The sequence below is a fragment of the Dipteris shenzhenensis genome, chromosome 19 (genome assembly GCF_047967505.1).
Source record: "Dipteris shenzhenensis isolate YYH24624 ecotype China chromosome 19, Dip_SZ_1.0, whole genome shotgun sequence".
NCBI classification, from domain to species: Eukaryota; Viridiplantae; Streptophyta; class Polypodiopsida; order Gleicheniales; family Dipteridaceae; genus Dipteris; species Dipteris shenzhenensis.
In genome coordinates, this window is record NC_141614.1 from 43,723,345 (window position 1) to 43,737,072 (window position 13,728).

The 13,728-nt window shown below is 42.4% G+C and overlaps 1 protein-coding gene across 1 annotated transcript; it reads right to left on the reverse strand.

Annotated features, from left to right (window-relative positions):
- Window positions 1-11,553: 11,553 nt before the first annotated feature.
- LOC147890508 (dirigent protein 22-like) lies at window positions 11,554-12,027 on the reverse strand. Its single transcript, XM_087390305.1, has one exon. It carries the CDS (start codon window positions 12,025-12,027, stop codon window positions 11,554-11,556), a length of 474 nt encoding a protein of 157 aa, XP_087246431.1.
- Window positions 12,028-13,728: the final 1,701 nt, after the last annotated feature.

Sequence of the window (13,728 nt, forward strand, 5' to 3'; positions counted from 1 at the left end):
TTCTCCTTGTCTCCTCAATCTCCTCCTTTCCTTGTCTCCTTAATCTCCTCCCTTCAAGAAGTTGCTTTTGTAATCTCCTCTTTCCACTAACATCTTATTTGAAAAAATGGGTTGTATTCTCTCTTTTGTAGGGCCAGTCCACTACACCGAGCAGGACATACTCTCTCTTTTGTAGGGCCAGTCCACTACACCGAGCGGGACATACTTTTACAGGTAAGTGCTTCCTCTTCTTTCCATTTATTATTTCCGCGTTTTCATTGGCCTGCAGCTAGCGCCTTAAGCGCTAGCTGCAGTGATGGGCGTAGGAACCCTCTCTTCCCCTCTCTCTCTTTCCTTCTTCCCCCTTCTCTTTTTCTCCTTTTTCCCCCTTCTCTTTTTTCCCTCTTCTCTTATTCTCTCTTTCCCCCCTCATCTCTTTTCCCCCTTCTCTTTTTTCCCTCTTCTCTTATTCTCTCTTTCCCCCTTCTCTCTTTCCCCCTCATCTCTTTCCCCTTCTCTCTTTCCTTTCCCTCTTATTCTCTATTTCCTTTCCCTCTTATTCTCTTATGCTTATGCTTCTCTCATTCCCCCTTCTCTATTTCCCTCTTCTCTCATTCGCATAAGCTCTTTTTCCGCATGAGCATGAGCATGAGCTTATGCTTATACTTATGCTTATGCATAAGCATAAGCATGAGCTCATGCTTATGCTCATGCATGAGCTCATGCTTATGCTCATGCATGAGCATGAGCTTATGCTTATGCATGAGCTTATGCGGAAATAGAGAATGAGAGAAGCTTATGCTTCTCTCATTCTCTATTTCCGCATAAGCTCCTTCTCTATTTCCCTCTTCTCTCATTCGCATAAGCTCTTTTTCCGCATGAGCATGAGCATGAGCATGAGCTTATGCTTATGCATGAGCTTATGCGGAAATAGAGAATGAGATAAGCTTCTCTCATTCTCTATTTCCGCATAAGCTCCTTCTCTATTTCCCTCTTCTCTCATTCGCATAAGCTCTTTTTCCGCATGAGCATGAGCATGAGCTTATGCTTATGCTCATGCATGAGCATGAGCTTATGCTTATGCATGAGCTTATGCGGAAATAGAGAATGAGAGAAGCTTATGCTTCTCTCATTCTCTATTTCCGCATAAGCTCCTTCTCTATTTCCCTCTTCTCTCATTCGCATAAGCTCTTTTTCCGCATGAGCATGAGCTTATGCGGAAATAGAGAATGAGAGAAGTTATGCCTCTCTCATTCTCTATTTTCGCATAAGCTCCTTCTCTTTGTCCGCATAAGCTCCTCCTTCTCTTCTTATGCATAAGCTCCTCCTTCTCTTTTTCCGCATGAGCATAAGCATGAGCTTATGCTTATGCATGAGCTTATGCGGAAATAGAGAATGAAATAAGCTTATGCTTCTCTCATTCTCTATTTCCGCATAAGCTCCTTCTCTATTTCCCTCTTCTCTCATTCGCATAAGCTCTTTTTCCGCATGAGCATGAGCATGAGCTTATGCTTATGCATGAGCTTATGCGGAAATAGAGTCTCTCATTCTCTATTTCCGCATAAGCTCCTTCTCTTTTTCCGCATAAGCTCCTCCTTCTCTTCTTATGCATAAGCTCCTCCTTCTCTTTTTCCGCATGAGCATAAGCATGAGCTTATGCTTATGCTTATGCTCAAGCATAAGCATAAGCATAAGCTCATGCTTATGCTCATGCATGAGCATGAGCTTATGCGGAAATAGAGAATGAAATAAGCTTATGCTTCTCTCATTCTCTATTTCCGCATAAGCTCCTTCTCTTTTTCCGCATAAGCTCCTCCTTCTCTTCTTATGCATAAGCTCCTTCTCTTTTTCCGCATGAGCATAAGCATAAGCTCATGCTTATGCTCATGCATGAGCATGAGCTTATGCTTAAGTTTCCGCATAAGCTCCTTCTCTTTTTCCACATAAGCTCCTCCTTCTCTTTTTATGCATAAGCTCCTCCTTCTCTTTTTCCACATGAGCATAAGCTCCTTCTCTTTTTCCGTATAAGCTCCTTCTCTTTTTCCGTATAAGCTCCTCCTTCTCTTTTTATGCATAAGCTCCTTCTCTTTTTCCGCATGAGCATGAGCTTATGCTTAAGTTTCCGCATAAGCTCCTTCTCTTTTTACGCATAAGCTCCTCCTTCTCTTTTTCTGCATGACCATAAGCTCCTTCTCTTTTTCCGCATAAGCTCCTTCTCTTTTTCCGCATAAGCTCCTTCTTCTCTTCTTCCGCATAAGCTCCTTCTCTTTTTCCGTATAAGCTCTTTCTCTTTTTTCGCATAAGCTCCTCCTTCTCTTTTTATGCATAAGCTCCTTCTCTATTTCCACATAAGCTCCTTCTCTTTTTCCGCATAAGAAGCTTATGCGGAAATAGAGAATGAGAGAAGCTTATGCGGAAATAGAGAATGAAATAAGCTTTTGCGTGAGCTTATGCGGAAATAGAGAATGAGAGAAGCTTATGCTTCTCTCATTCTCTATTTTCACATATGCAGAAACATGAGCATAAGCTCATGCTCACCCATGAGCATAAGCATAAGCTCATGCGGAAAAAGAGAAGGAGCTTATGCGGAAATAGAGAATGAGTTTCCGCATAAGCTTCTCTCCTTCTCTTTTTCCGCATGAGCTCCTTCTCTTTTTCCACATAAGCTCCTCCTTCTCTTTTTCCGCATAAGCTCCTTCTCTTTTTCTGCATAAGCTCCTCCTTCTCTTTTTATGCATAAGCTCCTTCTCTATTTCCGCATAAGCTCCTTCTCTTTTTCCGCATAAGAAGCTTATGCGGAAATAGAGAATGAGAGAAGCTTATGCAGAAATAGAGAATGAGAGAAGCTTATGCAGAAATAGAGAATGAAATAAGCTTTTGTGTGAGCTTATGCGGAAACATGAGCATAAGCTCATGCTCACCCATGAGCATAAGCATAAGCTCATGCGGAAAAAGAGAAGGAGCTTATGCGGAAATAGAGAATGAGTTTCCGCATAAGCTTCTCTCCTTCTCTTTTTCCGCATAAGCTCCTCCTTCTCTTTTTCCGCATAAGCTCCTTCTCTTTTTCCGCATAAGCTCCTCCTTCTCTTTTTATGCATAAGCTCCTTCTCTATTTCCGCATAAGCTCCTTCTCTTTTTCCGCATAAGAAGCTTATGCGGAAATAGAGAATGAGAGAAGCTTATGCGGAAATAGAGAATGAGATAAGCTTTTGCGTGAGCTTATGCGGAAACATGAGCATAAGCTCATGCTCACCCATGAGCATAAGCATAAGCTCATGCAGAAAAAAGAGAAGGAGCTTATGCGGAAATAGAGAATGAGTTTCCGCATAAGCTTCTCTGCTTCTCTTTTTCCGCATAAGCTCCTTCTCTTTTTCCGCATGAGCATAAGCATGCGGAAACTCATTCTCTATTTTATGCATAAGCTCCTTCTCTATTTCCGATGCCTATGCTTAAGCATAAGCATAAGCATAAGCTCATGCTTATGCTCATGCATGAGCATGAGGTTATGCTTAAGTTTCCGCATAAGCTCATGCTTATGCGTGAGCTTATGCGGAAATAGAGAATGAGAGAAGCATAAGCTCATTCTCTATTTCCGCATAAGCTCATTCTCTATTTCCCACTCTATTTCCCCCTTCTCTCCTTCTCTATTTTCCCTCATCTCTTTCCCCTTCTCTATTTCCCCCTTCTCTCATTCTCTATTTCATCATTCTCATTCTTTTCTTTCCTTTCCATCTTCTTTCCCTCTTCTTTCCCTCTTTCCTTTCCCTTTTCTTTCCTTTCCCTCTTCTTTCTTCTTGCCTATGCCTATGCCTATGAGAATGCTCATGTTTGTTTTTTGTTTTCTGTTTTCGTGTTTGTGTCTATGTTAGACATGGGATCACGTCGCTCATCCGACGAGTACGGACAGCCTCGCAGGAGGAGAGCTCACGATCTATATGCTCCAGAGGACTTTGATTCCTCTCAGGCGACTACCCCGAGGACTACCCCTGGATCCTCTCGGTCCTAGCACTGCGACTACCCCTGGTCCGACCCCTCTTCCACGTAGCACTGCGACTACCCCTCAGGGAACTCCTTTGCTAGCCGCGCATGGCTTTGTCGGGACTCCCGACGAGTTTGTAGCGCAGATGAGCGATGAGGAGGCAGCGAGATTCTTCTCTCTGCTCTCTTAGAGGACCTCCGCAATTCCTTCCCCTACACCGACGGGTGGACGTACTGCCCAGCCATCCCCTCGCGCCCCTTCGACCGCGGGATCATCACCTGCGCATGCCTCCCGCAAGGGAAGGAAGAGTAGGACGGGCGGCTCATGTTGTGCTGACTCAGGAGATGTAGACGAGTCAGCACACTCACACTCCTTTAGGTCTCCACTTGGTCTGGAGACACAGTATCAGTCAGGTCCCTTTCCCTCTCCTACTCCCACTGCTACTCCTCGATCCGGAAGCGGGTCGCGCAGCTTCCACTCCTTCAGACTCTGCTACCGTCAGTCCCCCTTACTCATCAGGGGATCTCTCCTATCAAATCACATCTGCTGGAGAGATAATAGAAGACAAAAAGAGCAAAGCAGTGATGGCCGCCATGAGGAGGTTGATGAGTCATCACTTCAAGAGCGGCATAAATATCGATTGGCGGTATCAAGATGGCCAAAAGAAGCAGGCGGTGATCAATGAGTTAAAACAAAGATACCCTAATCCGCCAAATGTGGAGTTTAATAACAATTATATGCTCGAGCGCATGGGTTTGGTCCTAAAGCATCGCAGATCAACCTTGCGTACTTCCATTACAAAGGGGTTGTCTAAACCCAGCTGGGCAGACAAAGCTGATTGGAAGTACTTCAAGAAGCAACATAGGGACCATCCCGAAATGTTCGAGGGTCAGAGGAGGGCTGCGAAGAGACGGCTGGACGTCGTAGGTACTTCGCACTTTGGTGCAGGCGGACGGTATGCGTTCGAGGCAACCGTGGTAAGTCTACTTCTTCCCATTTAATGTATTGTTCTATTTGTTTTACTTACATATTACATGCACTTTAGCTAACTCTAACTCTCGTAAATTGGATCCACAGCAAGCTGCGATGGGTCATTTTCCTACAGATGCAGAGACGCGACGTGCATTTCAGATAGGAACAAAGCCGTGGTTCATTGAGCAAGAGGCAATGGGAGTGACAGTCGATTGGGCTGAGGTGGCTGCTCGCACGGTATAAGTTTACTCCTACTTGTAATCTCACTTTTTAATTTAAGTTCCAATCTAATTTTTGATTTATATGGTTCACTCTTAGGGTCAAAGCTCAAGCGTACCATCATCGGAGACGAGCGATCAACAGGGGCAAGGATCGGACGCAGGTGCCGAGGACGAGGGAGAAGACGCAGGTGTCGGGGACGAGGGAGAAGACGCAGGTGTCGAGGACCAAGGAACAGGCCAACAAGACGAAGATGATTCGGATTCGGATGAGTAGTGGTAGTAACATTTTGTATATCCGCTCATTTGAGCAATTTTGTATCGCCCTTTCACAGGGTAATTTTGTTACAAACACAGTTGTATATGTATATGCATTTCTTCCTCATCGTTCACAAGAACAATTTTGTATCACCCTGCAAGCAAGGGAAATTTTGTTATAAAAAACTTTCTTTTGTAATTACAAAAAAAAAAAAGAATTAGTGGGGCTAAACAGGGCCAAAAGGAAGCCCTGTTTAGCCCCACTAACCCTTTTTTTTTACTTCTGTTAATCGTCGCTATATAGCGACGTTTACCAGTGTCGCTATATAGCGACGATTAACAGAGTCGCTATATAGCGACGTTTTAATCGTCGCTATATAGCGACGATTATCAGCGTCGCTATATAGCAACGGTTTATAGCGACGCTTCTTTTCCGACGATTTTAACGACTTTTATAGCGACCTTTGCGCCCGTGAAAAAAAAAAAATTAATGTAAAAAGCGTCGGTATTTCCGTCGGAAAATGGCCTATGCCTTGTAGTGTTTGGATGTGACTGTTTTGTGCATGTCCCTGATGCTACCAGGACCAAATGGGAACCGAAGAGCCGGAAGTGTATTTTCTTGGGCTACAGTGAAGAGGTGAAGGGTTACCGTCTCTATAACCCTGTTACCAAGAAGGTAATTGTAAGTTGCGATGTGGTCTTCTCAGAATAGCCGCATCAATTGGAGGAGGATGCTTCCTTCCCAGACAACCAGGACCAGGATATCCATCCAGTACCGCCACTAATAGCAGACTGAACTCCCCCAACAGTGCTTGGGAGGATTCAAGACAAAGAAGATGAAGAAGAGCCTGCAGAACCACAATGGAAATGGCCATTCCCGAAGTGGGTAAAATAGCTTTTGGATAGTAGAGAACCTCTAGCCATTGAGGAGGAACCATCTGAACACTGCCGGTCCAAGAGATTAGAGGAGCAAAGAAGGGCGCAGGAACACTTGGTCAACTATGCTTTGATGACAGAAGTGATCCGTGCTGATGAACCCAAGTGTCTTGAAGAGGCACAAGGTGATGATAGGTGGATGGAGGCTATGCAGTCAGAGTATGGCTCCATAATGAAGAACAACACTTAGGACCTTGTGGATCGACCACAAAAACGCAAGGTAATCGGAACCAAGTGGGTGTACAAGACCAAGTACAAGTCCGGCGGCATATTGGATAAGTACAAGGCTTGGCTCATGGCAAAAGGATTTGCACAGGTACATGGTTTTGATTATCAAGATACTTTTGCTCCCACAGCTCGACTAACCACAATTCACAGTGTTTTGGCTTTAGCTACCCAGGGAAGTTGGCCCGTGTTTTAGATGGATGTGAAATCCACCTTTCTGAATGGAGATCTCAAGGAGGAGGTATACGTGGAACAACCACCAGGTTTTGAGATCCCCGGTTCAAAAGGTAAAGTATGCAAACTGAAGAAGGCACTTTAGGGCTGAAACAGGCCCCACGAGCATGGTACCAGTGAATTGATGCCTACTTTCTGCAAAACGGGTTCAGGAGGAGCCCATCTGATGCAAATTTGTATATCTTCAGAGAAGGAGGCAGGTGTATGATCGTGGTCCTTTATGTGGACGACCTTGTCATAATAGGGGAACCATGAAGAGAAGATCTCATAGATGAAGCATTTGCTAGGAAGAGAGTTTGAAATGATAGATCTCGGACTGATGCATTTCTGTTTGGGGATTGAAGTTTGGCAAGAGCCGAAACAGATCTTTATTTCACAGTTGAAGTATGCTGGAGAGATACTGAAGGCATTTGGCATGGCTAAGTGCAAGACAGTTGGTACCCCTATGGAGGTTGACGTGAAGCTCTCAAACGAGGATTCATCACCACTGGTGGACGAAGCGAAGTACAGAAGGCTTGTGGGCAGCTTGATTTACTTGTGCAACACATGGTCCGACATCAGTTTTGCGACTGGTGTACTAAGTAGGTTTTCCAATAAGCCCCGGGAGAACCATTGGAGGGCAGGGATGCGGGTGCTGAAATACATCAAAGGCACACTTGATTATGGCATCACCTATACCAAGGGCAACATCTTGACCAGATTTTGTGACTCGGATTGTGCAGGAGATGTGGATAGCAGGAGATCAGTGACAGGGTACTGTTTCTCACTTGGATTTGGAGTTGTGTCATGGGTCAGCAAGAAGCAACCCATAGTTGCTCTTTCTTCTACCGAGGCCAAGTACAAATTTGCATGCTTTGCTTCTTGCGAGGTAGTGTGGTTGAGGAGGATTTTGGGGGACATGCGTGCAGTGCAGAATAAGCCTACGCAGTTATCATGTGACAATCAGAGTTGCATGGCGATTGCAAAGAACCCGGTGTTCCACGCTCGCACAAAACACATTGAGATTCAATATCACTTTGTACGCGAGCTCATCATGGATGGAGAGGTCAACTTGGTGTACTGTCCGACTACAGAGAATGCTGCAGACATCTTCACGAAGGCTATGCGAAGAGACTTGCTGGAGAGGCATCTTCATCAACTTGGCATTGGGCCAAAAAAGTAAGTTCACTTACAGGTGGACATTGAGGGGGGTGTTAGATATCAATGCTCCACTCTCGTGTAACTATGCGGGAACCAGCTAACTCTACTTGTAAGCCCCCCATATGAGGAGAAGGCATTTGAGTAGCTCGGTTATCCGGTAGGTCCTGGTTTGGACACCAGATGGGGGCCATGTGTGGCTTGATGGCTGGACGGCTTCAGATAGAGTTGGCACACTGCCAACTAGGCTACATGCAAGTGTAGGAAGGCATCCCTTGACTGACCGCACTGAGGGTAGATGGAGCATTTCCCGGGGTAGCCCACTCTCAGGTTGCGAGGCTTGTTTAGAGCCTCAGATGATCCCGAATGGCTCTGGGCCAAATGGTAACCATAGGTTAGTTGCTTTGTTTTGCGCACCGGTTCTATCGTATGGTCGGTGTCCTATTTCGGGACCGACCCCCAGTCGACCATTTTGGGCGGACTGGGTTGGTCACCCAATTGAGCCTAACTGACTACGACTGGTGGCTATATAAGAGCAAGCTCGTGAAGCCCATTTCATCACTGGCTATAGCAACCCTGATTCCTTAGCATCCACCCTCCCTCTTCTACTGTTTCTAGCATGCCATCGAAGCTTCTTTCACAGGAGCGCACGGTTGGGAGGCAGCGCCATCTATTGTATCAGTTCTACAGTAATCAAATTTTTTATTCTTCATACTATCTTGTTTTCTCTCTTGCGTACGAGATCCTGTTATCTGTTGAGCACAGATGTTGTATTATTTTCTTACAATATTTTGGGTTGCAAACCATCATAATATTCCATTGTTTTGGTAATCTATGATCGAATAGGAAGTTCCTCGCTAGCAAATTCTATTGGATCATGAGCTTGTAGCATTTCTCTTCTCCAATAGTATGTTCACATTTCCTAACTTGGAACTGCAATGATAGTAGGTTGGAACAATTTGAGTCATAGCTGTCAAGAGTTGTTCTTATATGTCCTTTTTGAAACAAGGGTATGCACTAAAATCTCTTTCATTAATGGAGCTAAATATAGGTTATCAAGCTAATGCATTAATTGTAGTATAATAAATTATGGTAGCATATTTCATGTCTAGGTTGTTAATGTGATGAACTTTTTGATATTTTGTTTTATCTGTAACGAGATGAGTATGATTTTGTGTGGGTGCAGCTATTTAAGCATTGATCCTTTGATCTTAAAGGCCATTCTAGGATAGAAGATTAGAGCGACATTCTTTAGAATGTAATACCTACTCCAAGATAAATTATATGTTGACCTATTACCAAATATAGTTTCCACGACCTTATTTTCCATGCTCTTATCAATTTTGACCCTTAGGTAGGGCCAGTTAGTTAGCTTACAAATATATGGAGAAGGAGACATAGAGGAGACATACATACTCTGAATGGTTATAGGTAAACACAAGTATACACTTGCAATATGAGATTGGGAAAATAACACATGCATTTTGTTTGTATTTCAATAGATGGATGAAACTAACAAGCCCTCTCTTTTGATGCATGTTCTTAATTACGAGGGAAAATTTGAAGGACAATAATACAAATGCTTATGTAATCTAGGTCACAATATCTTACAAATTGTAACTATGATGTTCATGTCATCAAAGAGAAAACTTACAAGCTCATGGGGGTGATGCTCTTATTCATGTATTTGCTAGGTTTTAATTCTCACAAAGCATTAGTATTTGGTCATCATTAACTCAAAAATAAAAGCAATACCCTTGACATTTATAAGGAGGATTAGGTCTTGATGGATCTTTGTTGCACCTCAACCATGATTCTTTTCATACCTTTTATTCCTTTGTAAAAAACAGGGACTTACATTTCACTCCACAGAAAATATAATTAGTATAACCTCCTCTTATTCGATAAATAGTAGGATGCAAAGGGGTATTTCAAAAACCCCTCAACTAAAAACATTTCCCTAATAAAGCCACCCTGTTGAATTTTAAAACCCCTCTTGTTATTTTAATTCTGTTAAAATTTTCCTATGTATGAATTAAAATACCTCTCCTTTTGAATGCATGTGGTACACTGAAATTTTTGAGGTAAACCCCCCAAGTTAGAAATCTCCAATGCATCCCTATCCCTTCAAATTTTACTTGAGTATGTGAATTAGTCTTTGCCTTATGAGGAATGGGTATGATCTACCACGTGAAAGCTTCTTGTATGGTATTGTGAAACCTTAGATACCTTCATTTATACATTGCATGTGAAAATATGGTAAACATCACCTTGGCTTTAGAATATGCTTTGGTTAATTCTTTGGGGATGTAAATCTAGTAGTTATAGAGCTACATACACATAGCCCTTGTAAAGGGTGAAGAAAAGCATATAGGCTCCCTATGCATTGTCGTTATTTGGCATGGAGGAGTGATCAAACATGGAAAGTGGTCTCGATTAAAGACATAAGCTTTAATCAGGACTCCAATCTCCATGCTATCATAGTCCTAAGTAAGCTATTAATGCACTATGTTTTTTCATGACAACCAACCAATCTTAGAAATAAGAGTGCACAAGTGCACATGGATACTATACTGGGAAGACATATCTTAGGTACCTTCTAAGCTTGTGCACATGCTCCAAATGTTCCATGATAGCCGGTGGCACTTCCATTTGGGCCACTAAATGGGGAGGGTGCTTAAAAGCACCCTCATGCACAAAATGGTACCTCCCATTTGAGAGGTGTAGATCGTGGCACCATTCCACCACACCATTTTGATTGGCTATTGAAGGTTTACCTATGCAAAGGGTGGGCAGAGGAGAGCAAAAGTGAACAGCAAGTCGCCAGCTACTCATAATTTTGTCAAGGAGAGACCCGCTAAAAAGAGGAGAGCAAAAGTGAACAGCAAGTCGCCAGCTACTCATAATTTTGTCAAGGAGAGACCCGCTAAAAACTTTCGAAATTGTAGCCAGTGTACACCCTTTGCACCACGAGCCTCGAATTTTTGGGCTCGTAGGCACAGGCTATTAGAGATTATGGTTTAATTTCGTTCGACAAACATTCACCTAAGCATTAACTAGAAATTCAACTCTCGAACTCTCCATTATAGCACTCCGTGTAAGGAGCCAGTGCTATTTATATTAGGAACGACCAAAACATAGAAGAGAAACTTCTAACACCACAAACACTCAGCTGACGACCTTGACGTCCTCCCATAATCTTCCTAGTAAAGTCATAAGCATAATAAGACAAAACTCACTTTTTCCCAGTCGGATTCACACAGCAGTACTCCAGCGTGTATGCACTAAACAACAACGCGCTCTCCCATGATTTCTACGTAGAGTGCAACGTGAACTTTTTTCACGTCACGAAATCAGAATAGACAAACCAGTTAATCAAGCTATGTACGTAATGTTGCGTTTATTCGCAAGAACTGATCAATTACATATAGGAGAGTTCTGAGCCTCTCTCGAATCATGTAGATAGGCCTGAAAAGCAACTCCACCAAGTCGGAAATCCTTGAAATCAAGAATATTGGCAGCGAGAAAAACGGAAGATAATTTAATGTACTTGTCTCAAGGTAAGAATGAAACGAAGCACTTAGTGTTGGGTGCTCCAACAAGATACAACAATGGCTAGAGGAAGTGAATCGTATGACTATATGTGATGTAAGGTAGACTGATTGCCGCTTGTTGTATAATCACGTAACCTCTCGCCCTTCTGAAGCTTCCAGTGCCACCAATCAAAGCCAGTTCGGACGACTGCACAGTACTGATGCCTTGATAGTGAATGGTGCCGTTGTAGTATCCATCATTGTAAGTAACGATCTCCAACTCGAAGCCCACAAATGCCGATGTATAACTGGCATCGATTACGATACCCATAGCTAACCCCAATTCAGTAGAATTGCGCTCTACGTCCTTAGTGACGTTTAGTGCGAATAGCACAGTATTTCCGAACGAATTCGTGACGTTGGGATTGGGGGCATGGATGATATAGTCGAGGTCAGGGACGCCTTGATAGACCTGCACATAGTAAATGGTGAGGGCTAGAATGTGCGAGAGCAGCAACGATGAGCGTGAGGAGGATAGGGAGGGAGAGATGGACATTGTTGAAGAGTGCCATGGTGGGTCTGATTCCGACTGAATGTTGGAAGTTCATACGTAGTACATCGTTTTATAAGAGGTACCTGCTATTGGTGAATGCCCACAGATATCGATTTGATTAGAGTCTAGACTCTAGAGATCCGCCATTTTCGTACGACGCAACTTCCGTATCTACTATTCTGTCCTTGAATGTTTCCGCTCTCGTTGCTAGCCTATATTTAACTCGTGGACTATATCTAACTCGTTGCTTCCTCGAATTTCCTGCAGAAAGAAAGTCAATGGCAAGTGCAGCGATAAGCCACGAGAATTTGGACGATTCCGTTAGTGCTGGCAAGGGACCCGCTCTTGCTCTCACGTTCTGTGCACGTTGGTCGGTCGGATTGGACATTTTCAAAGAGCGTCATCGCCGTTTGGACTTGAAGGAGAGTCATAGTGTCCAGGGAAAATATTTTTCGAAACGGATACAAAACCTTTGACTTCAAATTTTACAGGTTTTTTGCAAGTTTATGGAGTTTTTTTCACTAAAATATAACTAAAATGTCCTCCAAATGTGCAAATTAAAAAACCTCCTTTTTTAAACTTTGGACTTCAAATCGAAAAATTTGGAGGTTACATTAGATTAAACCTCACTTGTCTATGAACACTGAATTCTCCATATTGGGAAACATATCTAGCGGCATGTGCAACGTTGTCTCCTCTTGCCTATTTTCCTTTCAATTTAGAAACTTCTAGCTTTGTCAAATAATAAATGCCCCAACTTCTCATGAACCTAATTATTAATACTACACACTTTCACATGTTCTTCTTAGATCAAATTCTCATCATCTTATATTGGCCCAAACTTTTAGTCACTAGATTGTGCCTTTTAGTTTAGTATCTACTGTACTAGGAGGAGTGAGGTCCCTTCCAATTTCTCTTTTAAAATCTAGGATATAGAATTCTCGAATACAGCTCCATCCCTTGAAGTAGTCTTTGCCTTACCAAAAAAAGGGTTTGATCCACACGTGCAAGCTTCTTGTATAGCATGGAAACATCAAATCCCTTCGTTTATGCCTTTCATGATCAAAATACGTTAAACTAAATCAGCTTGGCTTTAGAAAATGCTTTGGCAGTTCTTTGGTCACACAGTCCCAATCAAATTTGGGACAATCTAGTGGCTGAATGTTCAAGCTTTCTTCAACAATTCCCATATTCAAAGAGAACTTGTTGCTCACTCTATGAGTTTTATAAATCCTTTCATGTTAAAAAATATATTTGTAATCATTTAGATGCATTCAAATGATTTTAATCCTAAAAAATATGTACATAATAGCCAAAATATGACAATTAGTTGCTAAAGGTTACACCTCTTAATATCTCATTCTACTATATGGTGCATACTATATACAAGTATACAAATAGTATCTATCACATGTTTATAAGAAATACTATTTTATGATAATCATAAACTAATAAAACAATTACCAGGGGAAAAAAATATTTCTTGGGAGATTATTTAAAGATTTATAACGTTTCCAAATTGATTAACTTGATTTAAATCACCATTTTAAATCAAGCATTGTAAACCCCTTGAAAATCCTTCCTGCCCATTATTAGGTGCACAAGCGATTTGGAAATCTTAAATTCATATGAGAAATAACAAATTGATGGTGTAAGGCCTTTCATAGAAAAGGTTTATGTGCTCCTTGTTGCATGGAAATGTTG

Bases quoted from the DNA above. Each gene is read 5' to 3' on its own strand.
- LOC147890508 (XM_087390305.1), bottom strand. From the start codon at position 12,027: ATGTCCATCTCTCCCTCCCTATCCTCCTCACGCTCATCGTTGCTGCTC.